Source organism: Dipodomys spectabilis, unplaced genomic scaffold (genome assembly GCF_019054845.1).
Source record: "Dipodomys spectabilis isolate Male_0828 unplaced genomic scaffold, ASM1905484v1 ptg000221l, whole genome shotgun sequence".
NCBI lineage: Eukaryota > Metazoa > Chordata > Mammalia > Rodentia > Heteromyidae > Dipodomys > Dipodomys spectabilis.
Window position 1 is genome coordinate 892875 of NW_024870898.1, and position 23062 is coordinate 915936.

At 39.6% G+C, this 23062-nt stretch overlaps 2 protein-coding genes across 4 annotated transcripts in view; one reads left to right on the top strand and one right to left on the bottom strand.

The window, feature by feature from the left end:
• Positions 1-862: 862 nt before the first annotated feature.
• Positions 863-11112, bottom strand: Mmgt1 (membrane magnesium transporter 1). 2 transcript variants are annotated; one of them, XR_006150320.1, is made up of 5 exons: positions 10831-11112; positions 8385-8437; positions 4749-4852; positions 1556-2551; positions 863-1523 (listed from the first exon to the last, which is right to left on the bottom strand). XR_006150320.1 is itself a non-coding variant. In XM_042697509.1 (4 exons), the coding sequence occupies exons 1-4, from the start codon at positions 10907-10909 to the stop codon at positions 2392-2394; spliced, it is 396 nt and encodes a 131-aa protein (XP_042553443.1). In that variant the 5' UTR covers positions 10910-11112; the 3' UTR covers positions 863-2391. The 2 variants fall into 2 exon arrangements, 1 of the variants encoding a protein (XP_042553443.1); XM_042697509.1 differs by having other exon boundaries at positions 863-2551.
• Positions 11113-21104: 9992 nt separating this feature from the next.
• Slc9a6 (solute carrier family 9 member A6) overlaps positions 21105-23062 on the top strand; it is a 68366-nt gene continuing 66408 nt past the window's right edge. Inside the window, exons 1-2 of one of the 2 annotated variants that reach the window (XM_042697508.1) lie at positions 21105-21130; positions 21274-21498. In XM_042697508.1, coding sequence (XP_042553442.1) covers positions 21330-21498 — 169 coding nt within the window. In that variant the 5' untranslated portion in view covers positions 21105-21130; positions 21274-21329. Of the gene's footprint in view, positions 21131-21168; positions 21499-23062 lie in introns of those variants that run through there. The other variant, XM_042697507.1, reaches the window with a different exon arrangement.

Here is a 23062-nt window from a genome sequence, read left to right on the forward strand (position 1 = left end):
GGTGCAGTATATCATGGATGCTTGACTACAAGAAAAAAAACTATTCAATATAAAATTAACTGAGAAATATCTATCCTTAAATCCACTTGTCTTTTCTTTCTCTTTTCTTTTGGGCTAGAGATAAACCCAAGGCCCTGAACATACTAGGAAAGTGCTCTATCAGTGAATTATACTCCTGGCCCTTTGCTAATTCCTTTCACAACAGTGAGTTCTTACAATGAGAACTTATCACTACACAAAGAAAATCCTATTTAAGAAGCCAGTCACAAAAGACTGGAACTGTCTGAATTTATTATATTAAAAGGCCATAAAAATAGATGGATGACCTGGGAGCCAGTGGCTCATGCCTTTAATCCTAGCTACTCAGAAGGCTGGGATCTGAGGACTGCAGCTCAAAGCCATCCCGGGCAGGAAAGTCCATGAGACTTTTATCTCCTATAAGCCACCCAGAAAACCAGAAGTGGCGTTGTGGCTCAAGTGGTAGAGCACTAGCCTTGAGCTGAAGAGCTGAGGGACAGTGCTCAGGCCCAGAGTTCAAGACCTACAACCAACAAAAAAAAATAGATGCATGATTGACTAGGGTGGGGGGTGGGTGGGCATCAAGAAGAAATGAGGTGACCGCTACAAAGTACACAGTCTTTTGGGGATTAAGGAATATCCTAATTTAATAGATATTGTCACACAACTTTATAAACACCCTTTAAGTGGGTAGTGAATTACAAGATATATAATTTATTTTTCAGCAGCAATGTTATGAAAATGTATTAGGAAAAGAAGACAGCCCCAAAAGAGAAGAAAATAAGGGGATCTCCCAAATCAAATCACATGAAAGGAAACAGTTGACAAGCTTAATACAGTCAGCTTGTTTCTCTCATTCTACTTTTTTTTATTATCACTTGAACCCTTGACTTCACATTTTTAATGCATTTCTAAATTATTTCAGGTAATCAACAGATTCCAAACTTTGCTCTCATGAAACAGAAAAGTTGCACAGAATAAAAATCAATGACAAAGTAATAACATCCTTTGGAACTGTGTATTACCAAGTAGAAGAGAGGAAATTCATTTTCAATGGGACAAAATACCATCAGGTGTAAGGGTAACTTGATTGTGATGCCCTGTTTCAAAAAATAAAGTATAATATCTTCAGACCCTTGCCTAAAGTGCATTTCATTTTGATACCTGCATAATAGTTATTCCCTTTACAACTTTACAATTCAAGAAAAGCAACGTTTTTATACTTGTGTAATTTAACAAAAGCTAATATTCTCTACCAAGAAAATAATAAGCTTCCTGTGGGTTTTTTTTAGCACATAGAGAAAGCCAAATTTCCCTAAGAGCAATATTTCTGTTTCTGAAAAAAAATTAAACTCTATTCTCATCCTCACTTTCAGCACCATAAAGACACAATTCTGTCAGAAGCTACAAATAAATTTCTCCAGTGACCTTAATTTTCTAAAAACTTAAGCATATGAGTTCCAACTATTTAGATCTAAATTTCCTTTGAGTCTGCCTTTAGATTACTGAAAATATTCCTTCATTTTCACTATTTCACTAGTAAAGTACGAAATAAACTAACAGAATTTGAATAAATGAAACTTGCTAAAGGTAAGTAGTTGGTTATTCTTAATGACTACTATTCTTTTCCACAGGCAAGATAATGAAATCATTTTTGGTCTATCTTCAACTACTCTTCATTACATAACCTAAACATTTTTGTGGCTAATGGAAGAGAACTCCAATTAGCTTTGCAGCAAGTTGAGCCTATAAAATACATCAGGACAGAATTTTTGACACAAAAATTGCTCACTGCACACAAACTCTCAGGAGTAATCAAACAAGACAGCTGATAGTAGAAAGTATATGGGAGTGAGTGGGGTGAGAAGTCATGAATAAAGTAAAAACTGTCAAGTATCTGCTAAAGCTAAAGCAGAGCCACTTTTTAGGGCTGCAAAGTCACCACTTTGGTCTCATCAGGGAAGTTTATTTGATAAGACCATTTTAATGTCTCTTGTGTTGCAAAATGCAGTAGTCACACAGTATTTCCTAAAGGATTTCTAAAAACTGTAGTGCAAAAGAAAAAAAATCTAAGAAAATAAATAATCACAAAAACTACTATTTTCCATGAAAATGTTTTCAAAACAGTGACTTTTACAAAAGATGTAAATTGGTTTAAATGAAAAAAATTCTCTATATGAAAGATCAAAGATTCATTTCACAGATAATTTATATTCCATTAATGACTGGATAACCAATGTACAAACAAGGGCCATAGACTTCTTAAAACCAGATCTGAAAAAAATCAATATAAATACTGATGAGAGGAGTGTTTTATACCCCCAACTCCACTGTTCAACTGTGTCCTGTTCTGTAATTTAATTTTTAAAAATCTTAACGGCGCAGTGATTCGAGTTTTCGTAACTTCAATGATGTGTTAGAGGACAATGCATCTTGGTTTGAAGGATTTGTTGTATCCGAAGGCCGGAACAGTACTCGACCACGGTGATTAAATACATAAAAGGATGGGTGATTCCTTAAGGTATCAAATGTCCTTAAAAGGAAAAAAAGCATTAATTTTAGATAAACCTTTATGAAAGCCTATTTGAAAATAAGTAGGCTTCTAAATGAACTGTGAATTTGCTATGGGTTATATTTTCAAGAAAGTGTAAATACATGAAATCAGAGTACAACTGATAATCATACAGTACTGCATGTTTTTTACTATAGAAGGAAAATAAAGAAACCTGGGAAGCCAGAATAAAGTTCTTAGATTTCTTTTTCATTCAGTCAATCCTTGTGGGATGCCTATCAATAATAACAGAAATATCAGCTCAAGTTCAATCAACTCTGAAAATCAAACAGCAGTTTAAGCCAATCTTTCAAAAGCCAGTATACTCTATGGAGAGCTCAAACAGTAGAGTCTTTTAGAAAGACTAGGTCAAAGCCCAAATAAATCAGCATCAGAAAATGGGTACATGCAAGAGGGGAGGTAGGGCCAAGGGAAGAGGTGTAGACAAAATGAAGAGAGAAACAGAGGGAGGAGAATGCAGTCAAGAATTCATCATATATACCACAAAATTAAGAAAAGTAAGGGAAGGGGTGGATTGCAGGGGGGTGAGAATATTGAAGGGGATGATACCGATCAAGATGCATTATATTCATAAACGTCTTTGTCAAATGGCACCTCCTTTGTACAACTACTTAAATAAAAAATTTTAAGTCAGTACAGATTGCACCTGTGATTATTTTCATTGGCCCTTACTATTCAAGCCATCTGATCATTTTTCCCGAGAATCTTTCAAGTTCAACAACAACAAAAAACTCCTTTTGGCCCTCTCTACATGCTTATATATTTTGTTATTTTTGACACCATTCTGCTTTATTTCTTTCTTTTACTGGCCCCTTGCCTAGAACTTTTGGTAGACGCTTTATAAAAGCAGTGATGACACTGTATTATCCTTTCTTCCTTCTTAGAGAAATCTATATAGTCTAAAAAGAAGTTCACTACATGTCAGTACATGTACAATCTTTAGTGTTAGGTTTTAAGTATTATTTCCCCCCAAGAACAGGAGAACCCTTCCTTTGTTAAAAACTTAAATCTCAAAGCCAGTCTACCTAACCACCCAATCATAACTCCCACATAAAGCAAGGGGGCCTGAAGTGTACCATTTAAAATGATAATAATAGCCGGGTGCCTGTAATCAGAGTAGCTACTCAGGAGGCTGAGATCTGATGATCACGGTTCAAAGCCATCACGGACAGCAAAGGCCATGAGACTCATCTCCAGTTAACGACCAGAAAACCAGAAGTGGTCCTGTGGCTCAAGGGGTAGAGTGCTCACCTTGAGCTGAAGCATTCAGTAACAGTGCCCAGGCCCAAAATTCAAGCCCCACTACCGACAAAAATAAATATAATAAAATAAAATTATAATAATGAGGTAAAATAAAAGTGGATTTCCACTAACACATAAATGTTTACTGTGAATCCTAAGGAAATACTGTAAACAGCTGTCAGGTCCAGAATCAGAAGGGTGACTAAAGTTCAGAGATGGAACTTAACAAAGCTAAAGTAAAAATACAGGAAAGGAAAGCAAACAAAGCTTGTGAAGACAGCTTAGAAAAAACATGGGAGCAAAAAAGGGAAGCAGAGTAAGAAGTATTCTTTAACCTAGCCATTGTTTTTAAACACACACACACACACACACACACACACACACACACACACACACACACACACACACACAGCCTGTGGGGAGAGCTTACGTCACAAAACAGAGGAAACAGGAAAAAAAGTTTTCTAAAGATTAAGTGTTCTGACAAGAGAATAAAAGTAGAAAGGAAAGGAAGAGAGAGGGAAAGAGGGGAAAAGAAAGAGAGAAGAGGAGACAGGGAAGGAAGAGAGAGAACAGGAAAGGAAGGAGGAAGGGAGGAAGGAAGGGAAAAAGGATAGGGCAAAAAGGAGCATGGCTAAAACTTTTAAGGGATTAGCTTTTCATTTATCTATCTCTAACCATCTATCCACCCAATGAATCATTTTAAACTACTAGGAGGTACCATAAGCTAATATCTTAATTTAATACCAATTATTAGGTGTTCAATTATATCACTACCTCAATATTTTTACCTCATTACTCAAACAGTATACTCAAAATGTAAAATCAAAACCAACCAGAAAACACATATTGTATATTATGTAAGCAAAGCAAATCCCTATAAAATTACATGTCTCTGAAAAGGGAAAAAACTTACTTATTTTTTAGTTCTGAAGTAGCATCCATGTCTTTAAACTCCCCTGCAATATGAACTATACCATAACAGGTAACTGCAAAGGCCAGAAGAGTCTGAAGAACTATCTGTGAGTATAAAGATTAAGATTACCAAATAGCACACAAATAATAAACAGAAATTTTACAATACCCTACCCTTATGTGGTCACTAACAAGTAGCCATCTCAATGTCATTCATCAAAGAGCCAATTCTCACTTGAAATGATTTTCACTAGAACACAATAAAATCTCTTAACCATACCAATACTTCTGATGCTTAAATAAGTGAATTTAGCAACAGGCTCAAAGAAGCAACATCAAATTATTAAGAACTCAATTATCAAATTATAACTGCTTCTTGGAGCAACTACAGATTTTTTTCTGTGTAACTGTTTAATATCAGAGTAAACAAAACATTTGGGTACAATTTTTTAAATAAATAAATGCAAAGAACTCAATTATCAAATTATAACTGCTTCTTGGAGCAACTACAGATTTTTTTCTGTGTAACTGTTTAATATCAGAGTAAACAAAACATTTGGGTACAATTTTTTAAATAAATAAATGCAAAGACAGCACTTAACTATCATCAAGCTTAAGAAATTGACTACTTTGTTTTTGGAGGGGGGGGTCCAGTCGTGGGGCTTTTTTCTTTTTGCTTATGTGGTGCTGAGGAATCGAACCCAGGGCCTCAGGCATGCAAGGCAAGCGCTCTACCACTGAGCCACCTTCCCAGCCCAAAACTGACTACTTCTAAACCAGGTGCCACGCCTGTAATCCTAGCTCTTCTGAAGGCTGAGGCAGTAAAGTCCTTGAGAATCTTACCTCCAATTAAGCACCAGAAAAACGGAAGTGGTGCTGTGGCTCAAGTGGTACAGCGCTAGCCTTGAGGTGAAGAGCTCAGAGACAGTGCCCAGACCCAGAGTTCAAACCCCATGACCAACAAAAAAGAAAAGAAATTGACCACTTCTAGTTCCAATTTGTTTTGTTTTCTTTTAGGACAGGGTATAAGTAAGCCTGGCTGGTCTAGAACTCACTAAGTAACCCAGACTAGCCTCAAATTCATAATCACCTTTCCTCAGCCTCCCACGTGCTGAGATTACAGGCATGAGACACTCTTAGCTTTCCAGAACCTTTCAAGTCCCACGTGTCTCTGATTCTTTACCTTCCTTCTCAAAGTTAATCATCGTCCCCAGTTGGGCATTAATCCGTTCCTTGTTTTTCTTTACAATCTCCCAATAGTATATGAACTGCTAAAACAGGTACTTACTTTTCTTCCCTTTGAACTTTATTTATAATGTACTCAAGTGTACCATATATAACTATCTTAATCATGTTTGAGATTTAGCCTTGTAATAGCATATAATTAGTCTGTTCATCCTTTATATGAAAATACAAAAATAAAAGTTCACATTTAAAAAAAAAAGCCCCTGTACCAGTGGTCATGTCTGTAATGCTAGCTACTCAAAGACTGAGACTTGGAAATTTTAGTTTCAAAGCCAGCTTGCTCAGAAAAGTGAGACTCCATCTCCATTTAACCAGCAAGAAAAGTTGAGACTGTAGGCAAGTATCAAGCAAAAAAGTTGAGCAAGCCCACAAGGCCCTGAGTACAAGCCCTGGTACTGGCATAAAAACAAAAATGTTGAGTATCAATAGCTCACATCTGTAATCTTAGCTACTAAGGAAGCTGAGATCTGATTACACAATTCAAAGCCAACCTGGACAGGAAGATCTGTAAGACTCTTGTCTCCAGTTAACCACCAAAAAGCTGGAAATGGAGATGTGGTTCAAGTGGTAGAGTGCTAGCTTTGAATAAAAATGCACAGGAACAGAGCCTAGTCCATGAGTTCAAGGCCAGGACCAGCACAAACAAAACAGAACAAAGCAAAACAAAACAAAACAATTTATCCATTCTACTGATGCTAGGTCTGAGGCTTGTTTTGTGTTATTTATACAATATCAGTATCAATATTCTTTTGTATCTTCCAGTAAATAGGAGTGGAAACAATGACTGTGGAATGTGCAGATTTATCAGATAATACCAACCTTGTCAATTCTTTGTCAAAAACTTCTGTTTTGCAACCAATAATTCAAATATTTGAAATTAACAAATGTGGAATTAAGGCATATTTTCTAGATTGTGATTTTTTTAACTTTAAAAAATTTCAGGGGCGGGGGAGGTTGGTAGGGGTGAAGATGGGAAGGGTTGGTAAAGGGAAACAATTGAGGAGGCAACAATGTACTCATTACCTTCTCATGTAATTGTAACCCCTCTGTACGGTATTTTCACAATAATTTTTTTTTTTAATTTCCAATTTGTAAGCTGGACACTAGTGGCTCACATCTATAATCCTAGCTACTCAGGAGGCTGAGATCTGAGGACTTTAGTTCAAAGCAAGCCCAGAAGATTCTTTTTTTTTTTTTAATTGTGAAAATACTGAACAGAGGGGTTACTATTACATGGGCAAGATAATGAGTTCATTTCTTATCAAGCATTCTAGCCTCCTCCTTTGTTTCCCCTTCCCATCCCTTCCCATCCTCCCCCTGCCCCACCCAATCCCCCCCTAATACCCCCCCCCACCAAAGTTGTAAAGTTCGTTTTCAACATAAAGACTTGTACATCTCATTGTTGCAATGGGTCCACCTGTATCCCTATTTAAAAGATTCCCCCCCCCAGGAGATTCTTATCTCCAACTACTCAGAAAAAGCTGGAAGTGGTGCTGTGGATCAAGTGGTAGAGCACTAGCCTTGAGCACAAAGAGGCTCAGGGACAGTGCCCAAGCACTGAGTTCAAGCCCCAGTACTAGAAAAAAATTCCAATTTGTAATCACATACAAGTAATTTAAAATAAATAGTATATGTGAGTATTTATGTGTGTTCACAAGGTAACAAGGGAACTGGTTTATCTACCACAACTTAATTATAAACAACTATAGTAAAAATGATCTACAAGCTATGATTCTGTCTACAAAGATATGATTCTGTCTAACAAAGATAACAGTAAAGCTGGGCTCAAGAGGCTCATGTCTGTAATCCTAGCTACTCAGGAAGCTAAGATCTGAGGATCACGGTTCAAAGCCAGCCCAGGCAGGAAAGTCCATGGGACTCTTATCTCCAATTAAGCACTGTGGCTTAAAGTGGTAGAGCAGAAATAAATCAGGGACAATGCCCAGACCCTGATTTTTAGCTCCATAACTGATAAAGAAAAGAAAAAGAAAAAAAGGAAAAAGATTATTGTAGGAAAGTTAGAATTGGTCTTATTTTAGCTTTAAAATACTATAGTGTTTTATTTAGCTTTTTTATCATCTATTTGTAACCATAAACAATGTACTATTTGCTTTGCTTGTTTTCAACTTTACCCCTCAACAAAAAAATGGAAGTCAAATCATTAGCCTTTTAGTTCCATCTTTTACTGTGGACAGAGGAACTTCTAGAAAGTCTTTCAACAGTTATAAAAGTCAAACCAAATGTTTTTAAGATTTCAAAATTGTTAGGTTTTACCAATAAAGAATAGATGTTATTTTATATTTGAAAAATGTTGAGAAAACCATTAAAAGAATTACCATATTCCAAATGGCTACTTAAAAATATTTTAATGAAAGATAAATGACCAACTTACATCTATTGGCAGTGATTCATCTTCCTTTTCTGTTAATCGCATATATGAACGATCTATAAACCAGAAGCATACCATTAAGGAAATTTTAGTCCATTTTTCCTTTCTTAAAATGCAAGCAAATCAATATACCAAACAAGCAGTGAACTGTACACTACATGAAGTAATGTAAACCCCAGATTCCTCAAAACCTCTACCTTCTAAGGCAGTCTTACCTCTATGAACTATTTTATTGTCATCATGACCTGATTTGTATACAGGGTAAGAATTAAAATAGATGGGCAAGTATGAAGTAGTAGAAATAGCAATGAATGTATTTAGTACAAGCTGGATGCTGGTGGCTCATGCCAATCCTACCCAGGAGGCTAAGATCTGAGGATCGTGGTTGGGACCCAGCCTGGGCAGGAAAGTTTGGAGACTGTTATCTCCAATATACTCAGAAAAAGCTAGAAGTGGCACTGTGGGTCATGTGGTAGAGAGCTAGTCTTGATCACCAAAGCTCAGGGACAGCACTCAGGCCCTGAGTTCAAGCCCCAGGACAGAAAAATAGTACAGAAAGACTAGTAACTTTGAAACTCTTTCTTTCATTGAGTTGTCAAAAAAATTACAACTCTTTAAAAATTAATAAGCATACAGAAAATTTCAATTCTGAAGAGCACTGCCATTACAGTGTGAAATTACAATAACACTGGTATGGAAGCATTTCTCTCAATATAATGCTGGGTAGTGGTGGAATCTAGAGCATCAATTTCTGCCTTTTTATTTTTACTATTTAATTATAACTGTATTGCCACCGTAACCTCAGGAGGCTACAAGGGATAAAGGAAAAGGACCAGGATATGGTCCAGGATATAAACCTTAAACATAAAGCCAACTCTTCTATTTACCATAAGTTACTGAATCTCATCAAGACGTATCTCAGTGACTCTCTAACTCTAACCTTTCAATTTTAGAATGTTAAAATATCAGAGCAAGAGAAGAGGCATGTGTCTTAAAATCAAAGAAGTATGGTATCTTTTCATTGCCTGAACTTCTGCTGCAGTAAAATGGAAATGATGTGAGAATTAATCAACTTACTACATGATTAGTGCACTATTATAACAAAGGTCATTTAAAAAATGAGCATTCCAAAACACCATATATTGCTATCTAATGCCACAATCGGACGTGACATAATTAGTATCAAAGATAAAATTAGTCAATTGCCAATGAGCATTACAAAGAGGTCTCACTATAGTAACAAATCCACAAGACAGGCTCACTACTTGACACATAAAAATACTAATCCTAACTGTAGATGAACATGAACAATCCCTAATTTAACATGCTATGGATTTAAAATACACAAATGGTTTTGATCTGTGAACTGATACTTAAAAGAGAGTATGTAAAAAAAGAGAGGTTATGCCTAAAGGTCTATACATATATAAGGACATGTAAAAAAATAATAAACCACATGACACAAAATGAAAGAGGTGGATTTCAGTGATCTCCAAGGACCTCCCTTGCTATATGACTGTATCATTGTACAGTTTATTGGAGAAAATAACAGTACTCCAGTGTGTCCTAATCTCCTCCAGGACAATGCTTCAAAAACTAATGTGCATGCAAATCACCTGGGGATCTTATTAAAACGCAGATTCTGATTCAATAGTTCTGAGGTGGGGCTTAACTGTCTTCTAATAAGCTCCCAGGTGATAATTAAGATGCTGGTCTGTTGACCACTCAGAACAGCAAAGCAGAACGGTAGTTTCCATAACCCCGTTTGTCCCAAATATCTGCTCCCTGTGCATCCTTATATACTTTGAACACAACATCTATACTATTGTATTATGATTATTCTTTGACTCACTTGTTTCGTCAGTAGCTTATTACTCTTGGCATAGTATTACTGTACATCTAACACGTAAGAACAAAGCAACTTCAACCAGTGACCCAACACTGAATTGTATGATGCAGTGTAGCACATAGCTTTTGCCCAAAGTTACACTGATTTAGCCATTAAGTAAATATTTAACAACCAGGCCTCAGATTCCCCATTCAGTGCTCTTTTCCCATATCACATTCATTCTCGAAGCAATCGGTTGTCTCCTGGAGAGCCCAGAAATGCCCAAGATGTTATCCACCCAGTTGTCGTCAGGCAATAGTCAAAACTGTCAATCACACATATTGTCTAATCGATATGACTTCCTTTGTCCTGGCCTCTCAGACATATAGAAGCCTGTCTCAAACACCGACAGCCAATGATTTCTGAAATCTCGGGTGCCCCACACCTGCCAAACTCCAAATCTTCCACCACGTTTCCTGCACTGCTTTTCTGAATCACCCCAAACGTAAATTCTCAAATGACAGATCTCCGGGTACTCGATCCGACAGTCCCTTAAGGGAGCGCCCACACACCTCTCCCAGAGTCCCACACGAGAGCGGTTCCCGTCCTCCAGGCACTTACGCTGCGCAGCGGAAAAGGCAGCGTGGGCGAGAGCAAAGAGGCCGATGCCTACTAGTCCCTTCCACAGAGATGGCGCCATGCTTGTTTAGGAACAGCAGCCCAACAGAGAAGGGCGACTGAGCTGTCCCTTTATCCACAGGCGGGTGTCCACACGGCGCAGAAAGATGGCGTCACTGAGCCCCTGGGCGCGAAGTTAGTGGGTGTAAAAACTGAAGAGACACGAGAAGGCGGAAACGAGAATGCCGGGAAGAAGGGAAAAACCACGGAAAAAGGTCCCCAAGGCTCTCTGAGTCTGCGCAACTAGTTCACTCTTCGAGGGGTGGAGCTAAACGGGATATCTAAAGAAAGAAGCCAAGCGGGATCAATGGGGACGCTTAGGAGAAGTGCGCTAGCAAATGAGCTTGGGCCGTGAGAAGGGGCGTGGCTGGCGGAAAGACTAGAGGCGGAGCCGGAGAAGGTAGTCTAAGACTGTGGGATCTCGGGTTTGCTTTCTCAATGTTATCTTTTTTGTAAGTTAGTTGGTTGGATCTGGTTTTCCTTCCACTTGTGTCTTTTATTTTCTATAAGGTCTTTGCTGTGCTTCCACCGTCAGGGGACTGGCACTGCGGAAGGAAACAAGTTTATTAAAGCAAAAGGGTAGATGGAGCGAGGAGGACTTCAATCTGGAGGTTAAAGTCCTGAACAGTGACAGTAAAGAGATGCTCACTAAATGTTAATCCCCTTCTCCTTACCTTCAAAAGGTCTTGGAGAAATATTTGTGCCAACTTGTGTAATGCAACGGAACTATTTTGCAGTGAAGACACTCGACATAGATAAAGAAAAGAGAAAGAAGAGAAAGTAAATGGATGCTAACGATGCAATTTCAGCTTGTTTCTGTTTCTGATCAGGATAAAAATGTAATCGCCTCTCCCCATTTTCCTTTGTCCTTATTACTTAATCAACTGTAGATGTTCAGTAGAGACTCTCCCCATGATCTCTTGGCTTTGCTGTCCAGGTGGCAAGTTTACCAGTTCATTCCTCGTAAAGCAAAGATATTTCAACGAACTCTAATTATTCCAAATCGACATCCCAATCCCAAATCTTTATCTGGCTTCAGATCTGCATTTCCGACTACCAGCCGGAAATTTATTTTATGTGAATGGTCCCTGTGGCATTTGAAATGCACATAGTCAAAACAATCCTTTTGCCCAAAACTGTGCTGGTTTATCCAGTGTCTCCTGGCTCAGAGGCATAGCTTTGTAAACTTCAACCACAAGGTAAATACAACGTATGATCACTTTTTCCCCTTCAGCCAGATTAGAACACTGTTACCTGCATCTATTTGCTCACCCTTACTGGCTTATAGATGCCTGCCTTTACCACCCCCTTATAAATTTACAGCATTCCAATTTATGATCACCTTAGCCTGTTCTGTTTCTAAATAATCTTCTAACCTACTATGTGATTTATTTATTATATTTGGCAGGTTACTATTGTTTACTATCTCTCTTTCCCCTGGAATGAACTTCAACTAGACATATTTTTCTACATAGAATATTGACTGTCATGTGCTAAGGATTTGATAAGGATATGTTGATTGAAGAATGATAGCTACTCCAAAGGCTGAGAACTGAGGATCATGGTTCAAAATCAGCCTAAGTAGGAAAGTCCATGAGACTCGCCTCCAATTAACAACCAAAAACAAGTGGCGCTGTGCCTTAAATTGTAAAGTGCCAGCTTTGAGTAAAAAAGTTCAGGGACAGTGCCCAGGCTTTGAGTTCAAGCCCCAGTACTGGCACAAACAAATTAATTGATTATGGAAATGAAGTGAGAAGGATATATTGTTGATTGAAAGGATAGATATAGAGAGTCTTTTCACTGTTTTGAATGGAGTTCAAAACTCCCTGTAGACCAAGTGGTACTGGCTCAAACCTATAATCCTAGCTACTCAGGAGGCTGAACTCTGAGCACCGTGATTCAAAGCCAGCCCAGGCAGGAATGTTTGTGAGACTCTTATCTCCAATTAACCAACAGAAACCCATGACCGACAAAAACAAATCAAATGAACAAAATAGACTCCGGAATTCTTTTTTGTTGTCAGTCATGAGGCTTGAACTCTGGGCCTGGGTGCTGTCCCTAAGCTCTTCAGCTAAAGGCTAAGGTTCTACCACTCGAGCCACAGCTCCACTTTCAGTTTTCTGGTGGTTAATTGGAGATAAGAGGTCCGTGGACATTCCTGCCTCAGATGGCTTTGAATTGCGATCCCCAGGTCTCAGCCTCCTGGGTAGCTATGATTACAGGCATGAGCCATCTGCGCCTGGTTCCCGGCTCCCTGTGGAATTCTTATATGTTTGAATTTCTTCAAAGCTTAAAAAATAAAGACCAAAGAAAATAAAGAAAGACAAAATACAAGATTCAGCATGCTTCCTTGGCTTTACCTACATAATTTCTATTTTGGACTCGACTGTTCAGACTTTTAGTCACGTTCATTATTTTTATCTGGAATCTCTCCAACTTCTTCTTACAGGTGAAAGAAAAAATTTTATGTCATATATGATCAATGTCAAGTACAGTATAATGCATTTATTACCAATGTCATATTTAGAAAGAAACAGTAGGCATTGTCTGTAGAGTTGGCAAGAAAGTACTTCCTTATCCACCCTTTTCCACCCTTGAGATAGAAAAGATAGAAATTTTTTTTAAAAACTTAAAACTTAAATGCTTACCCATTTACTGAGTACAAGAACACTAGCCTATAAGGAAGGGATGGTAGGGGAAAAACAAAGGAGAAGGTAACAATGCTCAGTGGGAAATGTACTCATTACCTTACTCATGTAACTATAACCCCTCTGTACATTATTTTTACAATAAAAACATAAAAAATAACACTAGCTTAGTGTTCATGATTTTCTAGAAAATCACGTAAAAAGCAGGATTTGATCCCAGCACCTGTGGCTCAAGCATGTAATCCCAGCTACTGGGGAGACTGAAGTATGATAATGGTTGGAAGCCAGCAGGGGCAAGAAAATTCATGAGATTCTTATATCCAATTAACCACCAAAAAGCGCGGGATGTGGAGCTGTGGCTCAAGTGCTAGAGGACTAGATTTGAGTTAAAAAGCTCAAGGACAGTCCCAGACCCCAAGACCAGCACACAAAAAAGTGGGATTTTGTTTGTAGATAAAGCTTTGCTATGTTGTCCATGTTGTCCAGGCCAACCTCAAATTCTAGGCTCAAGGGCTGGAAGGTAGCTCAGTGGTAGAGTGCTTGCCTTGCATTCATGAGGCTCTGGGTTCAATTCTCAGCACCACATAAGCAGAAAAATCCGGAAGTACCTGTGGCTCAAGTAGTAGGGTGCTAGCCTTGAGCTGAAGAGCTGAGGGACAGTGCCCAGGCCCAGAGTTCAGGCCCTACGACTGACAGAAAAAAATTCTAGGTTCAAGTAATCTATCCTCAGTCCTCTGAGTAGCTGAGGCTACAGATATGCCTCAACATGCCCATGCAGTAGGCTTTTATGAAGCTTATATCTTCATCATCATAGAGTAGGTCATTCAAATAAGTAACCATGTGTGCATGGTTCTGAGAGTTAGTGTTAATCTCAAAGGTACAAGGTACAACTATAGGGAGCACATTTTTCATGTGCTCTTGGAACAAAAGTCAAAGTTTATGAGAAACAATATTTAAATAACCCAGAAGTGCCACAGAAGTGCCTTTAGTTTCACCAAAGTAAAAACCAGTCTCCATATGCACCATGGATGAAAAAAATATGTGGGCACTACTGAAAGTGGAGATAATGATCTCTAAAGTATTTGCACATAGATGTTATTTGTGAAGAGTCAACACATTTCCCAGAATGATCTGTTGAGAAGATAAAGCACGGTTGTTCCAGAACTGTCTACAAGTTCATTAAACTTTGTTCCATGCCGTTCAACTAGATAAATAATTTCATACACTACTCATCCATGTCTCTCCCATATAGATTCTCTCTCTGATTGCCACAGTCTGTCCTTTCCTACCTAGTTCAAAGATTGACTTTCCCTGGGAATATATTCCTGGCCATTAGATGTACCTATTGTAAGTACTAAAGCTTTCTTCAAACTATTTATATTTAGTGTAACATTCTAGAAGTCTACCACCTTCTGGGCAAACTAGCATTTTCAATGTTGAAATTGCACCCTCTTTACCTTTTTCTACAAAATTGATGTGTGCCTGTTGTAAGGAATTCAAACAAAAAAATATATCCCTCTTAAAACATTAAAGTGCTACTTTGGTATTCTGGGTTTTTTAATTTTAGTAAATAAGATTGTGGTTACAGATTTGTATCTTTAAGATTTTCTGGATGGTTTATATTATAGTAGTTTAAAGCACTCGCTGTGTATTGGATTAAGATTAAATCTTGGCTTTTACTTTTGTATCTTTGCTAGATTGGAGAAGTCATTTAATTTCAATGTGTTTCAGTTTCCTCTTCTCTAAAAAGAGGTTAATAATAGTGTTTATTTGATAAAGTGGTGGTCAGAATTGAGTGAGGTTTTATATGTTCATGATATTTTATATGTATATGTATACATATGTATATAGAGAATTTCAAAATCTCACACATGGTAAAACACATGGTAAGACATGCTAACCAGTGTTGCTATTGACTTTTCTAGCTATTTTTCAAACTCAAGAAATCTTACTCCATTAGTTTTTTCTCAAACATCAATTGTTTGTTCCATTTGATTATTTTTATCACTCTGCTCCTTCAGATCTACTAATATTTCTCTTAGGAGTTCATTACCACATCTGTACAAGTAATCATTAAGTTTCTTGAATGAAGTGAGTATGATTGTTTATTTCAGTCTTCTGAAAATATTGTTGAACTTTTTTTTTTAACACATTGGGATGGTCTATTCAGGAAATACATTGTGAAAATATTTGCATCCTTTAGGTTCCACTTGTTAGATGTGACCTAATTTTGGTTCGATTTCAGTAGACATGTCTATACTGTTGTCTGAGGTCTTAGCTCTTGCCACCTTCTCTTCTTGGGAATACAGGAGCTTTCACAGCTTTGAGATTATGCGAAAAGCTCCCAGATCTATTGGCAGACCTGATTTCATTCTTAAACTGCCAAGTCAAGTTTCAACTGCCTGTTGTGATATTTACACGTGAATTTCCTACTAGTCTGTTATATCTAACCCAACCTTGGCTTTCTGTTTTCATATTAATGTTGATAACAGGCCAGTACTCTCCACTGAGAAGCTCAGGTACAACACCTAGTACCTGAGTTTAAGCTGTAGGATTGGCACAAAAATGAAACAAAAATGACTGCTTTTTTGAAGTCCTCATTGGTCTCTATTGCTTATCTCTCTGCATTTCTCTTTTCTCCTTTCTTCAGACAAATTAATGGGGAAGATTTCCTTCAGGGAAATGAATGAATTAAAAGCCCTATGTAGAGATCTTCTACAATATGATCAAAATCCAGGTTTTCTGCCTTTCCTTTAATATATAAATTAGTTAATCCAATGGTTCTCAAATACTTCCAAGGAACCAAAGACTGGACTAAACTTATATACACTTTTTGTTAGGTCTGCCCAGGAGAACAGCCCTTCCACCCTCTTCACATGCCTGAAACCAGTAATCACCTGTCAGTCAGTCACCTGAGTGAGTCAGCAAAGTATCCCAGGCTCTGAGGTCACTTCCTCATCCACTGAGGTCATTTCCTGAACCAGCCTGGTCAAGTCTCCCTCAGACGGTGAGAGGTTCCCCAGGCATCACATCTGCTCTGGTCCCGCTTCCTGCCTTTCCCTCAATACAAGTCCCCCATGCACTCTTCCTCTCTTTTTCTCTTCTTCCTTCCGTTCTGTGTCCACATGCCTCCATCTCTTGAGGACCTGCTGTTTGCTCTCCCCCAATAAACTCTTTTTCTGCCTGAACCTGGAAAGGCAGTCTCCTTTCCAGCAAACCTTACACTTTTCAGTTATCAGGTATTTACTGAGCACTTCCTCTGTACTTCTTTCAGTTTATCCTTGAATTGGATTCATGTATCCAGGGGGATTTAATGCCATCTGCAAACATACAGATTTCTTTTGGACTAAATGACATTTGAGCTATCTATTGAGGTACAGATAAGTTTTACTGAGTGCTTCTTTTGATTAAGTTTTGTGCTAGGTATTTCTAGTAAAGAACAAAATTGACACCCAATTCCAGCCCTAGAAGTATTTATGACCTTGTAAAACAAACATGGCAATCATACATATGTTTGATTTAGGACAATGCTTTGATTTAATGATAGTGATTGATTCAGGAGGATTAAGATGGAGATCTGCCAAGGGATTCAGGAACCCTTGGGAAGAGGTCCCTTAATTCAGTCTGAGGGCATGTTGGAAAGTTTGGTGACTTTTAATCTGAATTTTGGCAGGCAGATAAAAGTGAACTCGTTGAGAAAGGGATTGAAGACCTATCCAAGCAGAGGGAATATACAGAAAGGCATATGGATATTGCAGAATCATAAGAAGCATTCAGGGAAGTACAAGGTTCAGCATAGCTGAAGGAGTTCAAAATAGCTGAAGAAAAATATATTGGGGGAGGGGGAAGGACAAGCTATAAGGGTGAAGAGGCAGTGTGGAACAGGCCATGGGGACCATTTATGGGCTAGATTAAGGCATAAGAATTGACATTAGAACATGTGACCAGGAGTGAGACAGGTATTAACAGATTTGTGCTTTAGAAGCTCCCTCTGGGGAAGAATGTCTGATTTGAGACTAAGGCAGAGGTCATACCTTTTCAGGAAAAGGTCAAGTAATAAGTACTTTAGGCTTTGCAGGTTCCAAAGTCTCTTTCAAAACCTCTCAACTTTGCTCATATAGCAGAAAAACAGCCACAGACAATAAGTAAACAGATGGGTATGGCCATGTCCAGTAAGTTCCTTTATTGGTGGCCACTGAAATTTTGATTTCACATGTTCTTCACAGGTTTCAAATATTCTTCTTGTTTTCTCATTCTTTAAAAAAATGTCCAAACCATTCTTAGCTTCAGGTCATACTAAAATAGGTGACTGGCTGCATCTGGCCTCCAGGCTATAGTCTGACCTTAAGCAATCCTAGCTTTAGGGAGTGAGAAGGCAAGAATGCAGACAAATCTTTGGAGAAGCTTATCTCTTTAGGGGAAGGGATTAGTAGAGTAGTACTTCACAGAAATGTTGTAGACACTTGAAAGTGTTTGTGGGGAACCAGGAAGGCACAGTGGAGAAGGAGCCACTGAAAATGGTGGCTATAGAGTTTAGGGGATGATAATTAGAGTTGATTCTGGCAGGGACAGAAAGGAGATTCTGGGATTTGGAGTACAGTTTGAGAGAGAAGATTCTGTGTCAGGACTGGGGCTTGAACACTTCCTTTTCCCTCGTGCTGGCATTCTACCACTTGAGTCACAGCTCTGCTTCTGAGGGTGGAGCTTCTGAAAGGAGGAGGAAACACTTCATCCATTGAAGGTAGGAAAACTGGGTGGGCACGGCTAGTATACTTAAGTTAATGGCACAGTAGGATTTTCCCAGAATGGTTTCAGTTTCCCAGTGAAAAAAGAAGCAAGGCTAGAATTATAAGGAGTTGTTTATCTGAGCTCTGAAGTCACTCAAGGTAATGAATGGGCTGGAGAGGTTGGGATGGCCGGAGAAGGAAAGCCACTGAATCTAATGTCCAAGTACTCACAGGGTATATGGGAGTGATTGGGAAGTCATTAACTATCAAAAACAAGGGAAGGAGAAGGTACAGATCTTCTATGAAGGGTGGAGGAGTAATGGGCTGAGAAATATGAGTTGAGAGTAAAGTGCCAGCTACTTCAGCCACATCATAGAGGGGATGAGGTGAGTGTGTGTGTGTGTGTGTGTGTGTGAGAGAGGGGCGGGGGGGGGGGACAGTAAGGTTGTGACAAAATATACTGGGTGATCTTAAAATAGCTTATGATGTCTTGGCAAGTGACATGCTGAGAGAAGTACAGGCACTGATAAAGGAGATGGAAAGGCCATAGATGAAACAGTAGTTTGTTCACAAGTAAGGCCATTCCACATAGCATACTGACAAGTACAAGAAGGGAAGGCAACAAGCAGTATCTGAGTTTTGAACTCAGAGCTTCTCACTTTCTAGGCATGTGCTCTATCGCTTGAGCCATATCCCTAGCACTTTTTGATTTAGTATTTGTTGGGTAGGATCTCACATTTTTGCCTATACTGCTCTTGGGCCTTAATCCTCCTACCTCTGCTTTTTACATAGGTGGGATGAAAGGCATGTGACAATAGATGGGTTTGAAAAATACAAACTGTAGGGAGCCAGGTCATGGGAATTGCTCTGGCAAGATACCCGCTAGAAAGAAGGCATGGTGATACACACAATCCCAGAACACTGGAGCCTGTAACTGGAGGATGAGACTGTGGTCTGAGTTAGGCAATCCTAGCTTTAGGGAGTGGGAAAGCTAGAATGTAGGCAACTTTTTGGAGAAGCTTATCTTTCTAGGGGAAGGGATAAGTAGTGCAATACTTCACAGAAATGTTGTAGACATTGAAAGTGTCAGCTTGGACTATATAATGAGATTCCCCCCTGGAGTTCTACTGGAAAAAAAAGCTGTTAAAGGAGCATACAAAATTGCTGGGGCCACATGAACAGAGGTGGAGTCTGGGTTTGAATATGTTTTCTAACTGTGAGCATTTGGTTTTGTGAAGCACAGTAGTTTTGGAATGAATGGTTAGACCTAAAGCCACAGGTGTGCTCTTTCTCAGGCTTTGTGGGAGCTTAAGGACAGGTTGGGGAGGGGCAATGGGAAGACCAAGAAGGCTCTTACTAGCTGGAGTTACCTCTCTGATGCCCAGCCCTGTGGGAATAGGGTGATATGATTAGGCTGAAGTCAGGCAGCAAGAGCAGGCAGCCGTGAGATTTCTCGGAAAGGTACATAGATCCAGTTATTAATAGGGGAGGATGGAGAATGGGCATATTCATTGTCTATGACAGTTTGTGACCTGTTGGGGACAGAACTTGGGAGTGGAATCCTATTTTAAAGCTTTTTTTTGGTTTTCATTTCCTGGAGTTCATCTTGATAAATATTATTTTTTATGATCAGATGCACATAGGCCTTGAGCCTTTTGTGTTCTGGGAAGTAAATTTACTGAGACTGGATGTTTCTGCCTAAGGGCTGTTTGTTTTGCTAGGGAGGTTACTGGACCTGAGATAAAAATCTTTTTAAGACTGATAAGTTCTTGACAGGATGATAGGAATTGGATTGAAAGTCGTACTGAAGGTGGCGTGTAGACTTTTGAGGAAGAGTATTCACTGCAGGAAAAGATACCTCAATTCAATACATTTCTAATTTGGGAGGGCTGAGGAGCCTCTGCATGATATATTCTAATGTGTGTCCCAAAGATAGAGGCTTGAAGGGAGAGTGGCAGGCCAGAGCTTGAGATTTGTAGTTCATACATGTAGAAATGAAAGTCTAGAGAAAATAAAGTTCACACAAACTAACAAGGCATCTAAGTATGGAAAAATAGGACTCCCACTCTTCTCCACTGCAAAGTTCAAGTATGGGGGCAAGAGCTGTGAAAATTCTGCTGTGTGAAGTTGAGAACAAAGAAAATATGCTTTCTGGAAAGCACATGAGAAGTAGGGGTCAAAGATGACTGCTTATTTGGGGACTTTTAGTTTAAGACACCATTAAAAAGAGGGAAGACCACAATAAAGCTTTTTCTTTAGGGAGGGGATTGTTTTTGAGGTTTGGTCAATTTGAGCACAAACTGGTTGAATCTCCTTTTCAAGGTTGGTATGTTTTTTTTGTGCAAATATTTACAGATGACAGGTATCAAGTGTTAATGTGTAAAGAAAACTGCATATAGAGCCACACCCATGATAGATCCAGGCTTTTCAGTCAATTGTTTATGAACTATTCTTGGTTGTTCTGTTTTCCAATGACGACACAACGAGGAGAATCTGATTTATATTTCAGATGTGAGGACTGAGACCACTCCCTAAGGAGAACAACTTCTTAGGCTGTTAAGAGACCCTGGGGGACAATATTAGGATGGGTTATGAAAGATCGGTTCTCCCGAGAGCTCTAAAAATACCCAGACCAATCTGCCACTGTTTCATTACACTGAGTTAACATTGTTGCAGCAGCAGAAAGTGGGCTGAATTCGACGGTCTTTCCCTGGTTGGTGGGCTGGCAGAAGGGCAGAGGAATCTGGGAGAGCTAGAGGAGATGCGGTTCCTTTAAGAGTGTCAGAGGCGGCGGGTGCACCGACGGCTTCTGGCCCCGCCCCTTTCCCGTGAGCCCTCGGGGAGTGGTCCGACCGCGAGTGGCTGCTGGTGAGGAGGGGGTGGAGGGTAGGGGTGGGGGGGGGAAATAGACATGGCTCAGGCTCGACGCTGCTGGTTGCCGTTTCCTCAGCGCTGTGGCGTCGGGCCTCGGGCCCGCCCGTTCTTGAGGCCCCTCTGGTTGCTCCTCGCAGTGGGTGTCTTTGGCTGGGCTGGAGCTTCGGACGGCGCCGGCGGAGCGACGAGAGCCATGGACGAAGAGATTGTGTCGGAGAAGCAAGCAGAAGAGAGCCACCGGCAGGACAGTGCTAACCTACTCATCTTCATCCTGCTGCTCACCCTCACCATTCTGACGATCTGGCTCTTCAAGCACCGCCGGGCCCGCTTCCTGCATGAAACTGGCCTGGCTATGATTTATGGCAAGTGCTTCAGACCCCTCTTCACCCCCTGGTACTGTCCGATTGTCTGCCTGCCACCGCTTCACCTCTTCCTGGCCCTGCTCGGCCTACATTTGGTTGCCCTTCGTTTTATTTGCCTCGCCTTACCCATCCCACTTGTTTCTCTGCCTCACTCCCCTTTATTAATTATGCCCTCCCCCATTTCTCCACCTCTTTCCCTCCTCGGCCTCGCCCTCTCATTTCTCTGTGATTCCTCACCTTTTTCTTTTGCCTCTGGCCCCACCCCCTTTTTCTCTGCACCGGGGTTCCTTTTTGCCTACTGTAATTGGGACCAGAACGGACATTGAGGATGGGAAGGGAGTGGGTGCGGTATCTCAGATTGGACTGGAGCTGGGGGGTAAAGGGAAGACATCACTGCTTTTTATTTCTCTTGGGTATCAATTTGTTTAAGGTTCACGGAAACTGCAGTACTCTTCTACTGTCCAGCATCTGGCATTCTTTTGGAACCAGCCAGAGTCGACCTTTACTCATCACCAAGCTTTTGCTATGCCTTGTCCTTTCCAGGGTGAAAATGAAAACCTTATTCCTGTAGAACCCAAGCAAACGAAAAACCTGCACGTGAAATAGACCACAGAAGGTGCAGAGTATTTGAAATGACTGATCTACTGTACTGTGCCTGTGATAATCTGATTTGGCTATGTCTGATTGACCCTTCCAAGTCAGGCTTATGGAAATAAGGATGAGGAAGAGTTATGGTTCTTCCAGCAACATGGCCTGGTACCATATGATAATGTGAACAATTCAGCCAAGCAATTGACAAGCATCAAGCATATGATGTATGTGTGACCGGATTTTGACATGAGGTTATTGGCTGATTTTGGAGTTCACAGCTTGGATTCTTGTGTATCAATATGATTTCTTCTTGAGGTTATTTATTTCTATTTTTTCAGTGGCAGGGTGAGAAAGGTAAACCAAAGCTCAGCACAGGCATTTTGAGCCATACTTGAGGGGAAAAGAAGCTACATATTGATGTCTGTCTTGCTCAGTATGTGAGGACATGTTGATGAGGGAAGACAAACCATCCTGTCTGTGCAGTTCCGTGGAACAGTCTTAAATTGTTGAACTTGCTGAGGTTTTTCTCTGAGACATGCAGATAGGTAGGCGAAGCTTTGGCACAAAAAGGCAGTTCTTCTTATAGTCCCATCCCCCACTCCTTTCCAATAAATCCAGACTTCGAAAATCTTTATGGATCTCAGGAAAATGCATGAGCTTGAGCTTCTTTACCATTTGTAAGGTAATACAATTCTAAGCCTGTGTGTAAAATATCTTTGCTCACCATTAGTTCCTGGTTTTCAGACATATTAGGGGGTTCTTTTATTTCTTTTTTTTTTTCCATTTCATTTATTGTGTTCCCAAAAGCAAATTGTCTAGATAAGGTATACATTTGTTTCTTTGGTGGTTTGTGATTTGTTTACTATTGCCAACAAACATTTACTGACTCATCTACTATGTATTATGCACATAAAATACAAAGAAGTATAGGAATCCTGCCTCATGGAACTTATAAATAATTGTTAAAATGGTA